Source organism: Sinocyclocheilus anshuiensis, unplaced genomic scaffold (assembly GCF_001515605.1).
Source record: "Sinocyclocheilus anshuiensis isolate Anshui unplaced genomic scaffold, SAMN03320099.WGS_v1.1 scaffold702, whole genome shotgun sequence".
Taxonomy (NCBI): domain Eukaryota; kingdom Metazoa; phylum Chordata; class Actinopteri; order Cypriniformes; family Cyprinidae; genus Sinocyclocheilus; species Sinocyclocheilus anshuiensis.
The window spans coordinates 1,633,856-1,654,061 of record NW_015548184.1 but is presented as its reverse complement, the minus strand read 5'-3'; the positions used below and the strand labels follow the sequence as shown (position 1 = coordinate 1,654,061).

The 20,206-nt window shown below is 40.7% G+C and overlaps 1 protein-coding gene across 8 annotated transcripts in view; it reads left to right on the top strand.

Moving 5' to 3' along the window:
* The window catches only part of LOC107704947 (clathrin coat assembly protein AP180-like), a 69,422-nt gene extending 49,222 nt beyond the window's left edge, over positions 1–20,200 (top strand). For 7 of the 8 annotated variants that reach the window (XM_016508017.1, XM_016508020.1, XM_016508019.1 and 4 more), the window contains 8 exons: positions 5,731–5,913; positions 12,697–12,921; positions 13,007–13,031; positions 13,312–13,405; positions 15,107–15,178; positions 15,266–15,373; positions 19,040–19,134; positions 19,218–20,200. In XM_016508017.1, the coding sequence (XP_016363503.1) occupies positions 5,731–5,913; positions 12,697–12,921; positions 13,007–13,031; positions 13,312–13,405; positions 15,107–15,178; positions 15,266–15,373; positions 19,040–19,126 (794 nt within the window). In that variant the 3' untranslated portion in view covers positions 19,127–19,134; positions 19,218–20,200. The remainder of the gene's footprint in view (positions 1–5,730; positions 5,914–12,696; positions 12,922–13,006; positions 13,032–13,311; positions 13,406–15,106; positions 15,179–15,265; positions 15,374–19,039; positions 19,135–19,217) is intronic. The other variant, XM_016508021.1, reaches the window with a different exon arrangement.
* The last annotated feature ends 6 nt before the right edge of the window (positions 20,201–20,206 follow it).

The window sequence follows — 20,206 nt, the reverse complement described above, 5'->3', positions numbered from 1 at the left end:
TCTTGCTATGAAATTCATAGCCTAAATAGCTATTTCCTTTTAGGACATTTCAGTGCAAAGTGAACTCTTAACCACCTAACTAGGCACAATATGACAAAACGACATTTTATTGGTTGCTTGGTTTCTATATTGTGATGCCATCATCTCCTTATATTAAACCTCAGACATTTGGGGAGAGACTGATTATGGAAGATGATAAAATCCAGATAAGACTCATTCCTAAAGTCCGCAAGCAAAACCATAAGAACCAGAAGGCATGAAGATAATGGCTGCATTTACACTTGGCATTAACATGCGACCTGTATCCGGATGTTGTCCACATACACATCGCAGGTCGACATGACGGAAGCATGTTTACACTTGTCTTTTCAATGTGTATGTGGACAACATCCGGATACAGGTCGCATGTTAATGCCAAGTGTAAACACAGCCTCTGATGGAGCAGAGCGGGAGATAAACACATGTCGGGAGGTTGCTGCTTCAGTCAGCATTGGCTTAAAAAAAAAGACAAACACAAATTATGGTTAGAATAATGTAAAGTCTCCTGTAAAGTCTGCTTTTTATGGGAGAGTTTGCGCTTTCAAGCCATATAAAAGGTAGTCAAAAATGCCCATGGTCAGTTAAGCTATGTTAAAGACTCGTGAATAAAGTGAAATAATAAAATAAACATTTCAAAGTCAAAACGCAGCGCGGGTGTTTTTATATTAATGCATCTCTGAAGTGAACCGACTGCTTTGAGAGAGGTTTCAATGGCTTTATCATTTCATCTCACCGACATACAGTATAATGTCTGATAAAGTAGCGTTTGTGAGCCAGCGCTGCTTTGTGTACATCCGTTACTGGGGAAACCGCTGTATTCATGCAGTTCCAAAAGTGCCACCCAGTGGCAGACAGAACCTCATATTTGAACCTTTAAACTATTTTTAAGAAAAAAAGAAAAGAAAAGGGATGTGTCAAAAGTGTAAAGAATTATTTTAATTTAAAGCACACACATCTTACTCTCTACATTTTTTAGATTTATGAAGGCACATTAGCTTTTTGTTCTGAACAAAAACAGCAGACAGACTTATTGAAAATGAAAATTCTTTATACTCGTTCCTTTATTTAAAAAAAAAATATATATTTTAGAGGCTGAGGCTTGTCAATTTGAGGTTTGTCACTTTATATAACTCTTTCTATTTGTGAAAACCTGTATTTGAACTGCAGATCATGTTTTTTGAAGTAATTTTATGGTTTAATATGTTACAATAGACATTTTTTTATTTTATAACTTATATACTGTATGTTGGCTATTTATATTATGCAATGCTATATGCTATCCAGACCTGTGGTTTTTAATAGCACAATAACATCTGATTTAAAGTGAAAAACTCAAGTGTGTATGTGTAAACATGTAATTTACCACAGTTTAAAGTGCTGGAAATAGGGCTGTCGCAGTTAGGAAATTTCCCTTGCGGTTATTATGGGTGGCTCAATAGCGCGATATGCGGTTTTACCGCATTATTTTTTTTTTTTCTTACAAACCTTATTTATCCTGATTTTACTGCATACAAAGCTCTATTGTTGAGTTATTATGTACATATATTGTTGCTTTTTAACTGACAGAGAGACACGTTTTAAAACATTTTTGTTTATTGTTAAATGCCAAACAGCAATAAGAACATGCCTTTTCCAATTTAAAAAACAAAAGAAATGAAAAAAATTCTAAAGTATCAAATGAATACAAGCAATAAGAAAATCCTTTTTCCAATTTGAAAAACGAAAGAATTCTAAAGTATCACATGAAAACAAAGTGTTGGCCTAAGTGAAAATACAGAGAATAAACGAAATATTACTTAATCGTTAACGAATGTGATTTAGACCTGGGTTATCATGTCCTTGTTTTGCGCTAGGAAAACCAACATATTAACCTTATGTGGTTTCAGGGAGGATCGCATGGGGGTAACAATATTCCCGGCGGCACTGAAAACCCTTTCCGACGGTGTGCTCGTTGCACAAATACACATGTATTTGCGCGCGACTTTGGAAAGCAGCGGAAATCTAGACTGATTATCGCGCCACCAGGACAGTGGATTCGCGTTGGAGTCTATGCACTCCTCCTGCAGGTAGCGCATGAGCTCGTTATCTGCTCGCGCTCTCTTGGGTATGGGCGCTGACACAGAGGTTGTCCGTGACTTTAGCAGGTCTCCAAGAGTCTTTTTCTTTGCTGCAGGTGGCACCACCGCTTGCCCTTCGTCTCCAACCACTGACGCACTGGCAGCGCTCCCTTCGTCCTCCTCTCCCACCATCTCTTCGATGATGTCGAATTTTGTCTCTGTGTCATTGATATAATTGCCCCTGTATCGAGGATCTAAAAAAACAGGCCTTTTCCAAAAGTTTTTGTAAGGCAGCTGGTTCATACTTCCCCTGTAGAACACTGCACATTTTGTGCTTTATGTCCGATGTTAATGTGGTATCCTCATTTGATGGTTTAAGCATATCTTCTGTCAGGAGTTTCAGGACGGGTTTGACTGAAGACACTGTAATGTAGCTCTCGCCATTTTACCTCGTGTTTTTTTTTTTTTACAAACCTTATTTATCCTGATTTTACTGCATACAAAGCTCTATTGTTGAGTTATTATGTAGCATATATTGTTGCTTTTTAACTGACAGAGAGACACATTTTAAAACATTTTTGTTTATTGTTAAATGCCAAACAGCAATAAGAACATGCCTTTTCCAATTTAAAAAACAAAAGAAATGAAAAAAATTCTAAAGTATCAAATGAATACAAGCAATAAGAAAATCCTTTTTCCAATTTGAAAAACGAAAGAATTCTAAAGTATCACATGAAAACAAAGTGTTGGCCTAAGTGAAAATACAGAGAATAAACGAAATATTACTTAAGCGTTAACGAATGTGATTTAGACCTGGGTTATCATGTCCTTGTTTTGCGCTAGGAAAACCAACATATTAACCTTATGTGGTTTCAGGGAGGATCGCATGGGGGTAACAATATTCCCGGCGGCACTGAAAACCCTTTCCGACGGTGTGCTCGTTGCACAAATACACATGTATTTGCGCGCGACTTTGGACAGCAGTGGAAATCTAGACTGATTATCGCGCCACCAGGACAGTGGATTCGCGTTGGAGTCTATGCACTCCTCCTGCAGGTAGCGCATTAGCTCGTTATCTGCTCGCGCTCTCTTGGGTATGGGCGCTGATGCAGAGGTTGTCCGTGACTTCAGCAGGTCTCCAAGAGTCTTTTTCTTTGCTGCAGGTGGCACCACCGCTTGTCCTTCGTCTCCAACCACTGACGCACTGGCAGCGCTCCCTTCGTCCTCCTCTCCCACCATCTCTTCGATGATGTCGAATTTTGTCTCTGTGTCATTGATATAATTGCCCCTGTATCGAGGATCTAAAAAAACAGGCCTTTTCCAAAAGTTTTTGTAAGGCAGCTGGTTCATACTTCCCCTGTAGAACACTGCACATTTTGTGCTTTATGTCCGATGTTAATGTGGTATCCTCATTTGATGGTTTAAGCATATCTTCTGTCAGGAGTTTCAGGGCGGGTTTGACTGAAGACACTGTAACGTAGCTCTCGCCAGACAGCAGATCTGTAAACGAAACCCCGGATACAAACAGTTCGCGGGCAAATGACACTCGTAAAACTCTTGTATCATTATTAATTTATTTAATATTCAGTGCACAGGGATGAATTGTAAAACAAGAAGGCCACAGCCTCATGAAAAAATAAAATAAAATGTGAACACTGCGGTTGCTTTCCTTCCTCTGCGGTTGGCTCGTCAATAGCGCGGTATTACAATATTGCGGTTATCGCGACAGCCCTAGCTGGAAAAGCTTGAAAATGCACCTTGAAAGTGCTTGAATTTTAATTTGAAAAAAGTGTAATAACCCTGCAAACAATAGTAATATTTATATAAATATATATTATTCTAGAAACTAAAACTAGGAGATAAATATATACCAATAATAGGAAACATATTGAAATGAATGCTCATTTTCAGTTAAAGTTTTAACCCAAATTGTTGTGCTGCTTTGTAATGGAAATTTGTATTAAATTAGAAAAGTGATTGCTAACTAAACATAATTAATAATAATAATAATTTTCAGTAATTGAAATAAAGTTCAAATAAAAATAAAATAAAATATTAGAAAATAAATAAATAAAATATTAGATGAAAAACTTTTTTAAATAAATAAGTTTGAAGTTGAAGTACTACTAAAAATCTCATTAAAGCTATATAGAAATGTATAGTTCAGTCATGAAACTCTAGATGGCGCAGGCTGACGGGTTGTTAACGTAACTGATGATATTCAGAGAGTTAAACGACTTGGCACAAGCTGATTGCTTCATGCTGCATATGCAGCCAATGAGCTTACTGCCTTGCATTTATATGGCTGGCTAGCATTCACTTGAGATTCCTGCAGCACGCTTTCAGAGTTTCTCTGAAACCCTCCACCTTCCCCAGCTCCACCTGTATAGATCTGCTACAGGTTATTTTATATGCTGTTTGTGCAGCAGCAGTATGTCTTAAATACTCACGGCACCGTATCGCCATATGCATTGGCAGTAGCAAGTTCCTGTACTTGCTTGAAGCATCAGCATTAATCTACAACTACAGCAATAACCAACAGCAGTAGCAATTCAGCAGCAGCTTAGCAGATATATTCCGCCAAGACAAAATACATAAACATTGTCATTTCCATCACCATGCTAAAATCTTCCGAGAGTTGTCATGATTGAAATACTTTTAAAATGATAAACTTGAAAAAAAGCAAATAACAAATTTACTAAAGCATAAAATAACATTAAAAATAAAAAACGAACTTAAAATATTAATACAAACTATAATAGTATATAAATGATACTAAAATAATACCAAAAAAAGTCATTTGTACCCCACTGCTTCAATTTTAACCTGTTGAAAGTTAACGTCACACCCTTTTAGGAACACCCACCTGGAGGGCAAAACTAAGCTTTGCTCCGCTGACTGACATTGTAAGTGTGGGAAGATATTAAAAGGCGAAATTCAGTAAACACCTTATTGATGATGTATATTTTGTACAGGCAAGCAGATGAACCCAGAATATAAACACAATATGCAAAGTTTCACATTAAATGGTTTCCCATAGAAAACCATTATAAGGAAAACACTGAACCATTAAGCGGATTGCATTCATATTCTGGCCTCATCTGCTTGCCTATGTAAATTATGCATCATTAATATGGTGATTACTGAATTTGATCTTTTAATATTACTGTTTTAAATGTATTAAGGCACTTTAAGTGTTTTTACAACGTTTTGTCGCACTGTTTAAGGATTGAAATATTGCCACGGGTGCTTAATATGGTTTGCAAATGGCCAAAACTTGCATTTTGTTCATACATACCTTTGTTTTATTCTTTTGAGGTGATCTAAATATTTGCGGCTGGGAAACAGATGGAAAATTTACAGGCTTGTGCTGCAGTTCTATGGATGTTTTGCCCTCCATGTCTTCGAGCCGGTCACGCGACTGAAAGCTATGAATTGATAGCCTTAGCTAGAATACGTTAAAAAAACTGTTTATGTACATTTAAACAGTCATTTAGTTCAGAAACACCATGTTTTGGAATTGCTCTTATGCTGGACCATAATAAAATGTTTAGATATTTAAGAACGGTTAAGAATCTGAAAGTGTGCTATGGATTTGTGGTGGATTTAGCACCTTATCTGTTGATGTCTGCAGGGTTGATTTCACCGGTCGCCCCCACGGTTACACCAACCCCAGCACCAGTGCCATCCTCGGCCCCAGCTGACCTGCTGGAGTCAGCTTTTGATGCCTTTGGCTCTGTGCCGGTATCCACCACACCAGCGGCGGCAGACAGCGCCCCTGCCACCGCAGCGCCCTCTGGTGGCTTTGATGCATCAGGTGAGATATCAAACTAGGTGTTTTGAACAGATAATTATAGTCTTAATAAACATGAATACTTATGTATTTGACAAAACTGTTTTTTTTAGTTTCTCTTGAACACAGTGAGGCATCTTTCAGGCTTGCTTGCTTCTCAGCACACTTTTGCCTTGCATGAGCACTTCTGTATCTGCTGACCTTCTTAAATTATACAGAGAAGATGTGACAGCGCTTATAAAATGCATTCTCCCTGTGCTTTTTCTCGTTTTTCATTTCATTTTGTGTTCTGTCCATTCTTGCTCTCTTACTGTAATACTGCTTTTCTCGACTTTATCATCTGTCCCATTCTTATATCATCTCTCTCTGTGCTTTGTTTCTGATAAATCTCTCCCTGCTCACTGATCTGGCTCATTGCTTGCTCCTGCTGTGCCATTGGTGAGTTGGCAAGAGAACTCAGGACTTTGCAGCATGTATCGTTTTACCCAATCGCACCAAAGGGTTTGGGAGGTGTGAATGTTCTAGCGCTGTTTGTTATTTCAGTGCACACCTTTACCCTTTAGCCTCTCTGTGCAGTTTTTCCCTGCTTGCCCATGTTACAGATCTTGTGCATTACTGCATTAGAATGAATTGCCTGCTTTAGTGTTGTTGGTACTGGAATAGTTTTTCATAAAAGGTGCACTAGGTACTTTGACAGTGGTTTTGGACTTCATACTGACACCTGTTGGCCTGGAAGGTTTTTGGAAACCAGTGCCATAATGTAGGTCTATTTGACAATCAGTGTGATTTTTACACACTTTTTGTTCTAGTCATAGTTTTTGTATTTTGAAGAAAACACCTTTTACATTTTTGTTAATGTTTCATCATGTTATATTCAGTAATTTTAGTCCATTTGATTAAATTATGAAATTTATGTTGATGTGAATAACACGCATTTGCAAAATGACGAGAATGTTAAACTTTTTCAATTTTAAAATGTAGATACTTCATAAAAGTCTTGTGAATTTTTTAATGTTTTTCTAGGGTGTGCATTTTTGAACATTTGTAAAAAGTAATTTTTCTTTATTTCTTTAAATGTTAAAATTTGCAATTTGCAAAAAAAATACTTGGTGCACCTTTAACATTTTTGAGGACCCTAACCCTTTGCTTTGAGGGTTAACGTTTTGGGTAATTGACTGGGAGGGTGTTGGATCTCAGCTCATCTCCTCATCCAGTACAAATGGTTCCCTATCTGTTGGTCACTTCGAGCTATGTCGTGACTCGACATTAGGGGTCTTACTTGGGAGCCTGAATCCTCTCTGATTAAGAGAAAACGCCAATGAAATTTGGCTAGTGGATTTTGCATGCTGAGCCACTCCCCGTGCACACGGGTATCATCATCAGACATCATCAGATTTTGCTTCGGAGCCGAGTGAGTGAACACAGTTCGAGATTCACCAGGCGAATTCTCTCTGCTGCTGGAAGAAGAGGCTGTTCTGGGTGGTGTTACGGCACAATCAGCGGCATCCCTGTTAATTCAGATTCCCCTGGGTGCTTCATCTAAAAGAACAGTTTCTGATTGTGGACGGATGGGCTGTCGTCCTCTTGAGGATGAAGATTTGGTGGGGCTGCCCCCCCTTGGGTGTTGTTGCCACTTCTGAATCGGACCCAGAGTTGAATCGGACCGCCAAAGCTTACAGTCCTGCGGGCCAAGCCGCCTCTGCCCTGCATGCCATGGCTATCCTGCAAGTACACCAAGCCAAGGCACTAAAACGAATGCACGAGGGTAGTACCGACCCAAGTTTGATGCAGGAACTGCGCTCGGCGACTGACTTCGCCCCCCAGGTGACGAAAGTCACGGCACAGTCCCTTGGGAAGGCGATGTCCACGTTAGTGGTCCAAGAGCGCCATCTATGGTTCAGCCTTGCTGAGATGAGTGACGTCGACAAAGTGCACTTTCTTGATGCTCCCATCTCACAGACTGGGCTATTCGGCAACACTGTCGAGGACTCCGACAGGCTATCCAGCACATCCTGCCCCGGCGTGATCCTCCACCTGCCACCGTTCCGCCGTGGGCCACGCCTCCCTTCTGCGGTTGCTCCGCCCCGTGCTGAGACCATGTCTGAGACCTCCTCACTCTCGCCCACGACGCCCCCTATTGCCAGCGGCCAAGAGATTGCGGTTTGGGGACGCAATGCCTTCCCACGCGTCTCCGGCTGGTCCCTCCGGGGAAACGGGGAGTCCTGCCATGATGGGCCAGAACGCGGTGATTTCTGGGCCATCTAGCACGACTTTCCACCACTGCACCGCTGTGGGTATGTCGAATGTCCCTTTGGTGCCACTCGCACGGAGTTTGGGAGCGTGGCTCACGCTGCCCAGCCCATCCCGCTGGCTCATTCGGACAGTCTGACTCGGCTAAGCGATTCAATTCACCAGGCGACCCCCCCAGGTTCAGCGGCGTCCTCGGGACTTTGATGGCAGTCCGAGATGCCCCTGTCATGGGCGAGGAGATTACTGTCCTATTGGAGAAGGACGCAATCGAGCCTGTCCCTCCAGCCGAGAAGCCAGTCTTGGATCTGCGTGTCTTGAATTGGGCCCTTCACAAGCTTCCATTTAAGATGTTGACGCATAAGCGCATTATCAGATGCATCCAGCTCCAGGATTGGTTTGCAGTGGTTAACCTGAAGGACGTTGACTTCATGTCTCCATTTTTCCTCAACACAGGCCGTTCCTACAGTTTGCGTTCGAGGGTCGGGTATGGCTGTCAGCGTCCTCCCTTTCGAGCTTTCCTAGCCCCCCCCCCCCTTTTTGCGCAGAGTTACATGAAGTGGGCATCACGATCCACAACTATCTCGACCATGGCCCGCTCGCGAGAACAGTTGTGTGATCACAGGGACCTGGTGCGCCGGCACCTCTGCCAGTTAGGGCTTCGGGTCAACTGGGAAAAGGGTAAGCTCTCCCCCGGGCAGAGAATCTCTTTTCTCAGTATGGAGTTAGACTCGGTGAGTATGACAGCGCGTCTCACCAACAAGCGTGCCCAGTCCGTGCTGTACTGCCTGAGTTCCTTCAGAGGCAGGACTTTGGTACCACTGAAACACTTTCAGAGGCTCCTGGGGCATATGGCATCCTTAGCTGCAGCTACGCCATTTGGATTGCTGCATATGAGTCCACTGGTTACACTCCCGAGTCCCGAGATGGGCGTGGCGCCACGGTACATTTTGCGTGACCATCATGCCGACATGTTGCCGCTCATTCAGCCTCTGGATGGACCTTCTCTTTCTACGGGCCGGAGTGCCGTTAGAACAAGTGTCTCGGCATGTCGTTGTCACAACGGATGCCTCCAGTGCGGGCTGGTGCGCTACATGCAACGGGCAGGCAGCCTCGGGGTTCTGTGGACAGGGCCTCAACTGCTTTGGCACATCAACTGCCTCGAGTTGCTGACTAGTCTTGCGGCGGTTCCGGCCGCTGCTGCTTGGCAAGCACGTGTTGGTTCACACTAGGGGTTGCACCGACAAATCGACTAGTCGACTTTAATGCTCTGCCATGACGCTTTAATCTTGACGATGACTAGTCACTGGTCCTATAGAGGGCACAACAGGATAAGAAATCTTTGAAGGACTTCCACATTTACGCTCCGTTTCCAAACAGTTAAAATGACAAATAAATGCATACTCTGAAAGCGCTCCACAAGACGTGTGATTATATTACTGGATGCTCAAAATTGAATGGGAGAATGCACGTTTTAAACAGCTATTTGTGCAGGTAAGTTAATCGCCGTTCAAATATAATGCACTGCTGCACTGTAACGCACACACATAGGCTACAGACAGTAGCTCGTACATCACGCACAGATCACGTGCACACAGAATCATTCAGCGCGGAAATGTGTTGTCAACACTGTTTTGTGATTTCTCAATAAAATAGCTTAGAAACTGAAAAGTTCAAGCATATATTTTTAAATAACTATATCCCACAGCTTCACTACTAGTAGAGAGACACTGCCAGGTAGAATTAATTCAAACACGCAATCGCTCTCACTAATGCATTCATATGAATGTAGTCTTTACTGTGCTACTTTATCTGTATCTGATTTAGAACGAGCAGAAATCTGTGAGAAATATAACGACCCAAAGACAAAAGAACTGCTAAAAATGAGCTGTTATAGGAGCGATAGCCATGTGGGCAGCGCTGTGTCATATGCCATAGCTGTGCACAAGGTGTTTGTCACAGCTCCAGACTTATTTGTTCATTAATGAAGTCATCAGCGACTAGTCGACTTCGACTCGACTTTCATCACATAAAAGCCGAGCCACTGTTTGAGCCGCTGGACTCAGTTGACCTTAATTCCTGTCTACTAAGCCAGCGCTCTTGACCGCGCTCTCTTCCATCAAGAGGGTTGGAGAACTCCAAGCATTTTCGGTGATCGAAGAGTGCCTTGTGTTCAGGCTGGCCTACTCTCACATTGTCCTGAGACCCCGGCCTGGATACGTGCCCAAGGTTCCCACCACGCCTTTTCACGATCAGGTGGTGAATCTGCAAGCATTGCCCTCGGAGGAGGCAGGTCCAGCCTTGGCGTTGCTGTGTCCCGTAAGAGTGCTGCGCATATACGTGGACCACGCCTGGAGTTTCAGAAGCTCTGAGCAGCTCTGTGTCTGCTACGGAGGTCAGCAGAAAGAGAAGGCTACCTCCAAGCAGAGGTTGGCTCACAGGATAGTGGATGTCATCGCCTTGGTGAACCAATCCCGAGGCGAGCTGTGCCACCTCTCTGGCAGACATCTGTAGAGCTGTGGGCTGGGCGACACCGAACACCTTCGCAAGAGTTTACAGTCTCTGCGTTGAGCCAGTTTCTTCCCTTGTGTTGGGTAACAGGTAAGTGGCGGGAAGAGCTGGCCGGTGCCACTCTTGCTGTGCCATTCCCCCTCACCCGGGGATGCGAGCACCTTTTTCCTCCTCCAGTACAATATCCTCCAGCACCCCCGGCAGTCAGACTGGGCGGAGCAGTCTGACGCCAGGCCCAGTATTGGTGTTAGCTTGCCCGGGTCTCCGGTCAGCCCCTGTACTGGGCTAGATGTCCATATGGCTTGATTCCCTTCGGGCAATCCCATATGTGTATTCTTCCACGGTAAGGTTTCCCTCTCTGTGAACCCGTGTCTTCCCTTTGACAGACCATTCTGTCAGGCTCTGCTGGCAGTCGTTCCATCCCTACTCTCAGGTAGGACCTGCCTCAGAGAACCATTCCATATGTAGTACTGCCCCAGGCCTGGGTCAGTCCATATCAGTGTCTCCACATGTTACCTCCCTACGGGTAGGATGTGGCCTCCGTAGCACCCTTCTCTGGAAGGCTCGCTTCCCCATCATTACTGCCAAGCAACAAATAGGAAAGATTTGAAGCAATCTTTCATTGAAGGTCGGAATCCCTTCTGTTAAGACATTTCTGTGGTGAAAGGAACAGCGGCTTGGCTATCACCAGCAGCGATATATTCACCTATGGTCACTGTGGGTACCAAGGTCAGCGAATTTGCGCTGGGGCGGTGGGAAGGTTATGACCTTTGCGTAGCATTTGTCTGACACGCAGCTGATTGTTAACATTTGCAATGCCATAGGGTTATGACAGGGTTCAGGTTGTGGCGCTTTCCATGGACCCCTAATGTCGAGTCACAACATAACTCGAAGTGACTGACAGATAGGGAACATCTCGGTTACGTACGTAACCCTTGTTCCCTGATGGAGGGAATGGAGACGTTACGTCCCCATGCCACAACCTCGAACCATTGCTGGTTGCCAGGGACAAGTTCTCGGCTCCTCAGCATAAAACCTGATGAGTGGATGCACCTGTCGCCTCTTTATACCCGTGTGCACGGGGAGTGGCTCAGCATGCAAAATCCATTAGCCAAATTTCATTGGCGTTTTCTCTTAATCGAGTCAGGACATAACGTCTCCGTTCCATCAGGGAACGAGGGTTACGTACGTAACCGATATGTTCTTCAGTGAGGATATTTCTTGGTGCCTGACAGAATGTGTCCAACCATGTTGTAATGCAATGAAAATCCTGTGTATAAAAATGTGTTGATGTGTGTTGCCAGTTTGCGACTTTCCAATGCATGTAGTAAAAGTTTTGAATACCTCATGAATGTTTTGATAAATGTGTGGGTCTGAATTTGTTTTATATTATTACAGTACCTTTCAATAGTTTAGGGTCAGTATGTAATTAAGTAAATACGTAAGTAATACATTTATTTAGAAAGGATGCATTAAATTAATGAAAAGCGAAAGTAAAGACTTTATTGCAAGACAAATTTCATATAAAAACTGTTCTTGTGAACTTTGTTCATCAAATAATCCTGAAAAAGTTGTATATCGTTTTCCACGAAAATATTATACAGCACAACTGTTTTCAACATTGATAATAATAAATGTTTCTTGAGCATCAAATCAACATATTAGAATGATTTGTGAAGGGTCATGTGACACTGAAGACTGGAGTAATGATGCTTAAACTTCTGCCTTGATCAAAATAGAAAACAGTTATTTTAAATTGCAAAAATATTTCACAATATTACTGGTTTTACTGTATTTTTGATAAATAAATGCAACCTTGGTGAGTGTAAGACTTCTTTCAAAAAATCTTACCGAACCCAAGCATTTGAAAGGTAGTGTATATATGTTTTATTGTATTGTTTCTGTCTTATGTTTTACTCCTTTTACATCTGACTTAGTGTATTATGGGATTGCTGGCAGTTTGTACAGTAAATCCAAATCAAGTCTAGGCTAAAATGGTCTCAATCCATCCTGGCTATATTAACCCACTCTTCTTTGTGCCAACCCCAGTGTTTGACGGATTAGAAGACCTTCTAATGCCAGCCATAACGCCTCAGAGCACAGGCGGGACCCCCATGGCTGCAGCGAGCACGCCATTGGCACCTGGAATTGTGCCCACCGCTGGACCGACAATGGCTCCGGCAATGGCCCCAACAATGGCACCCGCAGCAGCTGCCCAACCAATCAAACCTATTGGTGGAGACTTGGACTCTTCACTTGCCAATTTAGTCGGAAGTATGCATGGAATAATGATAGACTGAATCATTTTACACACCTTCATTGCCGGCGCTGACTTATCTTGTTTCTTCCTCTCTTGTAGACTTGGGGGTGGGAAGCCAAAAGAAGTAAGTTCAGTGTCTGTTGCAGTGCATCTCCATGTCCCTGTTGTTTCCGGATACCTATTAATCTTGTCACTTATTCATAACATCTATTCACAGACATGAATTATACAACCTGACCCGTATTGACAATTCATTTGCCCTGTTATGGCAGCTTGATTGATTCGCTCTCCCTTGGAGCACAGTTTAATCATGTTCACTTTGTGTGGCCCTTGAGCTGTATTTATGAACTGAGAAGAATGATTTACACATATTATGTTGGCTGACAGCTATTTGTTTTGTACAGGGACAACCAGTGGAATGAGAAGAAGCTAACAGGAGGAGCTAACTGGACCCCTCAGTTCGCCCCTACTAGCTGGGGCACACCTGGCGCTCAGATGGTAGCACTTGCTTTTTTCTTACACAATTAAAAAAATGTTTCAGTCATTCAACTTCAAAATTATTATTATTTTTAAAGATTTATTTTTGGGTTTTTTGCTTTTTTATTATGATAAAAGTATTGACAAGAAGTGAAGTGGGAGAGAGAGGGGGGACTGGATCGGGAAAGGTCCGCGAGCCGGGACCCGAACTCAGGACACCGGAAGTAGAGACCTGCGCGGGACGGATTTTTCAGTCCCAGAAAAGCAAGCATGGGCTGCTGCGTGCATGGTTTGGCATGGCAGAATGCGAGCAGCGCTTCCTTTATTAACACTAAAAGCTGACATCTCAGTTAATCTCTATCTCATAAAGCTTTGTTATAACGCAATAAATGTATGCACAATGAATCTTTCACAATGTCTACACTTCATGTGTTAAAATGAGAGGATTCGTGAGCACGCAATTTCAGCACTGCGGTGAGTAGATTCTAACTTAATCACCTCTGATTGGCCATTGCGTTCTAGAAATCAACAGCTGAGTCTGTGATTGGCTACATTGCGCTACCCTTTAAACACGTGTTATAAATAGAAACTATGCCTAGCTTAGTTAGTCTCTTCCCGCCCGCACCCGCACTCGCCCATCAAGAGTTGTCCCGCGCCGCACCCTGTTGCATTGGGTCCCGCGGGTCCCGTGGTACTCCCGCGGGAGTGCAGGTCTCTAACCTGAAGTTCAATGGTGTTATTTGTCGGCACACTGCCCATGAGGCTATTGGCGCCAACCTACTTCAAAATGTTATATTTAATTAAATATGTAAATTTCTATGGAAGAGGATTAGGGCCAAGCAATAATAAAAAAACAAAACCATCTCGAGATTAAACTCATTAAATTTTGAGAAAAAAAGCTGAAATAAAATGTTGAGAATAAACTTGTTAAATTACGAGAAAAAAGTTGTTAAATTTCAAGAAAAAACCTGTAAAATTTCGAGAAAAAAGTCGAAATAAAATGATGAGAATACACTAGTTAAATTTAGAGAAAAACGTTTTGAGAAAAAACTTGTTAAATTTCGATATAAAAGTTGAAATAAAATGTTGAGAATAAACTCATTAAATTACGAGAAAAAAGTTGTTCAATTTCGAGAAAAAAAGTCTAATTAAAATGCGGAGAATAAACACACTCGTCAGGTTAATTTCATCTCATTGGAGAGTGTCAAACAGCGCCTGCAGTGGCGTAGGTCGTAGAGTAATGCTCATGGATGTAGCATATGATGCGGTCAACAAGGGTTTAAGTCCATCTTTTGCCGAACTCGCTTTTCTTCCTTTCCTCATCCAATATCTCATCGGAAAAGTGGAAATCAACTGCCTAACGAGTGTTTAATAGTAATATATTCATTGGGTAGGTTTAGTGTTACTACAGTAAATCCATTGTAAGTATAAATTTGTGGATTGAAGAGTATTCTGATTGTTGTCGCACAGTGTTTATCCTGTTTTCCGCGTCAGTGTTGTTGAGAATTGCAATGCTGTTTCATCTGCCTTTAAACTAGTTTAAAGCACCGCGGAATCCTCTTCCGTAACTTTCTAAGTGAAAATTGCTTCCATTTTTTTTCAGTGTACTTGCCGTTTTCTTAGTATTTGTGAAATTTACTAGCAATTTCTGAGTGAAAATTGTTTCTACACCAAATATTTTTAGTATATATTTAATTGTGGTCCTGTTCCAATTGTGTTTAGTCTAGCTCCACCCCTGCCGCCCCACCTGGAGCAATGGCACCAACCTTGGGAGCACAGCCTGGCTTTGGCATGGTGAGAAATCACTTTTAAAATGTTAAAAGAGTCTCTGTATTTTGCATTTACAGTATTTACTTACTTTATTTCATATTTTTTACTCAGGCTCCAGCAGCAGGAGCTCCCATGATGCCCCAGCCTGTGATGATGGGTCAGCCCATGATGAGACCACCATTTACAGGGCCAGCAGCGACAGGAACACCTGGAGCACCAGTAATTAACATAAAATATGAAAAAAAACAATTATATATATGTTAGGGCTGTCAGTCGATTAAAATGTTTCGATTAATTAATCGCAAAATAAATTTGACTGTGAAAATACCCACAAAAGATTATTTAAAGATATTTTGTGTTAAATGGGAAAATATCAAGTAGACATTACAAATTGTAGCTTTAAAAATATTTTATTTGATTCAACAAAAAAAATGTATTACACACAAACATTTAGGTTACAACAGCCCAACATAAACTATGGAACCGATTAATTAATCTAGTTAATCGCAAACTAAATTTGGCTGAGAAAATACCCCAAAAAGGTAATTTAAAGCTATTATTGTGTTGAATGTTTACATAAAAGAAGATAATTTGAGAAACATCTCAGTATTGTTTGTTCATACACTGAAAAAAAAGATTAATTGAATTTACTAAATTTTTACAATGAAAGTCATTGGTAGTGGTAACCAAAACAGCTTTGTTACCAACAGTCTTCAAAATACCTTCTTTTATGTTCCACAAAATAAAGGTTTGAAACGACATGAGGGCAGGGACAGATTATGACACAGAAATAATGACATTTTGTTCCTTTTTTATTTGAAATTTTCCCAAACTTGTTAACTATATCATAAAATATCACGATTCTCAAATATAAGTAAATGCATTTTGCACCTTTATAGATCATGTTAAAACAGCTTTGTTACCAACAGTCTTCAAAATACCTTCTTTTATGTTCCACAAAATAAAGGTTTGAAACGACATGAGGGCAGGGACAGATTATGACACAGAAATAATGACATTTTGTTCCTTTTTTATTTGAAATTTTCCCAAACTTGTTAACTATATCATAAAATATCACGATTCTCAAATATAAGTAAATGCATTTTGCACCTTTATAGATCATGTTAGTTTATCTATAATGGGCTATGGGAAAAGTAGCCTAATATTAGTGTAATCTATTAACTAGCCTATACATAAAACCCGTCTTTTAACTTGTAGATATGGGTGTCATGTCACAGAATATTTTTAATACGACTGACTTTGTATTTAACGTAAATTTAATAAAAACATTGTAAGTTATTAATTATAACACTTTCATTGTACATAAAGAGAGCAAAGAATATTTACATTATCAAAATTGGCCATTGCATTCATAAGCTTAACAGAATCCTGTGTGATTGGTTATAATGCGCAGCACTGTAAAAACACGCGTCTAGCTCAACGCCAGCCAAAGCACGAATGCAGATTTGAATTTGGCAGCTAATTCTGTGCCGCACTGAACGTTCTAAACGTATCAAATATAAAAAAAATATTATTCAGCCATTTTTGGTCTTTTGGAAGCTGCATTCAAAATCCACTTTGCTTAAAATCCTGATGGGTCACTGATCATTGAAATCGCGTTCCTGGAGGAGCAGTATTTCAACTGTGCCCCACTCTGGTCTAGTGCCCTGGGCACGTGCCCGGTAGGCCCGTGCGTTAATCCGTCCCTGCATGAGGGATGTGAGAGTAAATGATGACAGAATTTAATTTTTTTTGGGTGAACTATCCCTTTAATGTTTTTATTAGTATTATTATTTATTAATTAATTAAATTATACTCTAAATAAGAAACTAAATCTGCCAGCAGGTGGCGGTAAATGTCTTCAGTCGATTCGTTCAAATGGCTGATTCATTCAGGAATGAAGGAAACGGCTCTCTCTATGAATGGGCTACTGAATCATTGATTCACATGATTACTTCAAATGTTGACTACTGTAGTTTGTCCATGTTTAAAGCATAAATTTTCCTACACCAAGGGACGGATTATGACACAGTGGTGCCCTGGGCACGGACCGATTAAAGGCCCCCCTCGGTTGAAAATTTGGTTCCTTTTTTATTCAAAATTTTCCCAAACTTGTTAACTATATCTTAAAATATCACGCTTCTCAAATATAAGTAAATGCATTTTGCACCTTTATAGATCATGTTAGTGTATCTATAATGGGCTATGGGAAAAGTAGCTTAATATTAGTGTAATCTATTAACAAGCCTATGCATAAAACCCGCCTTTTAACTTGTACTAGATATGAGTGTAATGTCATAGAACAGCCTCATTTTAATACGACTGACTTTGTATTGTAAGTTACTAATTATAACACTTTCATTGTACATAAAGAGAGCAAAGAATATTTACATTATCAAAAAATATTAACTTCAGTCTAGACAGAGTTCAAGCACTCTCAACAACTCTCATTATAATCACTGAAGCTGTTTATACTGTGAAATGAATATCTTACTTACATCGTACACACATCTGGACTTTGTTTATGATGAGAGAATTCGCCAGAGAGCAGCATTCCGTCAGCGAGCACGCGCACTGAACAAAACATGGGCTTTTCAGCGATGACTCATCTGAATGCCTCTGATTGGCCATTGCATTCATAAGCTTAACAGAATCCTGTGTGATTGGTTATAATGCGCAGCACTGTAAAAACACGCGTCTAGCTCAACGCCAGCCAAAGCACGAATGCAGATTTGAATTTGGCAGCTGATTCTGTGCCGCACTGAACGTTCTAATCGTATCAAATATAAAAAAAATATTATTCAGCCATTTTTGGTCTTTTGGAAGCTGCATTCAAAATCCACTTTGCTTAAAATCCTGATGGGTCACTGATCATTGAAATCGCGTTCCTGGAGGAGCAGTATTTCAACTGTGCCCCACTCTGGTCTAGTGCCCTGGGCACGTGCCCGGTAGGCCCGTGCGTTAATCCGTCCCTGCATGAGGGATGTGAGAGTAAATGATGACAGAATTTAATTTTTTTTGGGTGAACTATCCCTTTAATGTTTTTATTAGTATTATTATTTATTAATTAATTAAATTATACTCTAAATAAGAAACTAAATCTGCCAGCAGGTGGCGGTAAATGTCTTCAGTCGATTCGTTCAAATGGCTGATTCATTCAGGAATGAAGGAAACGGCTCTCTCTATGAATGGGCTACTGAATCATTGATTCACATGATTCGTTCAAAACGCGGATTCATTCAGAAACTAAACACTGCTGTGTTGCTCGGAGACGCACAACAATTCTGCTATGGCTTTAAAGGTAATATATTCTTTGCAAAATTGAGCAAAAACATAATATTGTGTTTAAAATATAAACACAGTATCAACTTCTTATTTATTGAACTGTTGTATAAAATCACATTTAAACTCGTGCTATTCGGGACAAAATCAGCACTCGTGTAATAGCCTACTGCTCTCCCTGCTCATGTGATAACGTATGATATAAATAAGACAAAAACACATACAGGGGCATTTTTGCACCAATATCTTGAATTTTAGGGCATAACTGCATTTATGGAGTTGTTGCCCTGCATCATATTTGTCAGCAGTCAACTGTATGAAATGTAAGATGATGTACAGGTCTGGGGGCGGGGCCAGTGCGTTAACTGCGTTAAGATTTTAATCGTGTTATTTTTTATAACTAATTATTTAAGTTAGCGCACTAAACTGACAGCCCTAATATATATATATATATATATACACATTACAAATACAAAGTATAATACAAAGTAGAAATACAAATTATTTCTTTATTTAAAAAATCATACTGACCCCAACAATAGAGTATATATTATTTTAATCCATTTGTATCATCATTTCCTCATGCACCCTTTACTTTCTCAGTTGTCTCCAGGGCCAGCTGCTCAGAGCCCCAAAAAACCTCCCACCAAGGACCCCCTTGCAGATCTGAACATCAAGGACTTCTTATAATTTTCTAGGTATCGTTATATTTCTAGTGGCTACTCAGATGAGGCACTAAATCACAAAGTACCGTGACATTTTCTCTGTGCTCTGTTTGCAGTATTTGTTTTCTCAAAGACTGAGCTCCAGTGAGAGAAGTCTGCTGTCTGTTTACATCCCCAGACACCTGAGAAGCCTGCAGCTAGATATCCACTGACCCCGCCCCCAACCCAAACCCCGCCCAGTCTGCCCCACCCAGCCTTCCTGTGATGTGTTTTAGCACAAACTGTGAAGTGAATCATAGAGAAAACAAGCCGAAAAATGAAGATGTGCTTATTTCGATGTTATCCTTTGTTTTGAACGAAACAGAATACAATTATTTAAAAAACACACACAAATGAAAATGAACGATTTAAAAAAGATACGTATGTATGTCTTTTCCAGTGTTTAAGTCTGAAATGAATGATGTGTGTATGTGGATCACCTCAACTTCTCATTCCTCTAGGACTTCCCTTTTGGGGTCAGAGGTCCTAAACAGGTTGTTGAAGCGCTTTCTGTTTTATGTTAGTTTTGGAGCAGTGTGCAATGTATCATGATTCGCAGAAGGTACTCTGTGTGTATTATCCTCATTGACCAAAAAAGGTCTCTCCTCTGCTCAAATTTTTATCTGTGTACAACTTATTGATGTGAACCTGGTACTCGGATTATAAGACATGCTGTTGTCATCTCCCATCATTGATTGACATTTGTTTGTTTACAAATAATAAATATATAAATTCTAAATATATATGAATTATGTATAAATTAATAACATCCAGGCTCCTCTATCCTAGATAACCCTCTTGGTGATTACATGTCATTTTTGTATATTAACTGGTATTTATTTTTCTGATATATACATATATTTTTTGATTCTTTAGTTTAAACTTTGTTTTAATTTAATTGTCAGTTCACGGTTTACATACTTTCCCCAGGACAATAACCTCAGCAAATTTAGACTTTTAATTCACCAAATCTCAGTGCTACAAATCACAGATGATCTCTAAGAAAGGCCTTTTGCAGAATCTTGAAGTAACAAATGTACAGTGACTTGTTAAACTGGTTATGTTT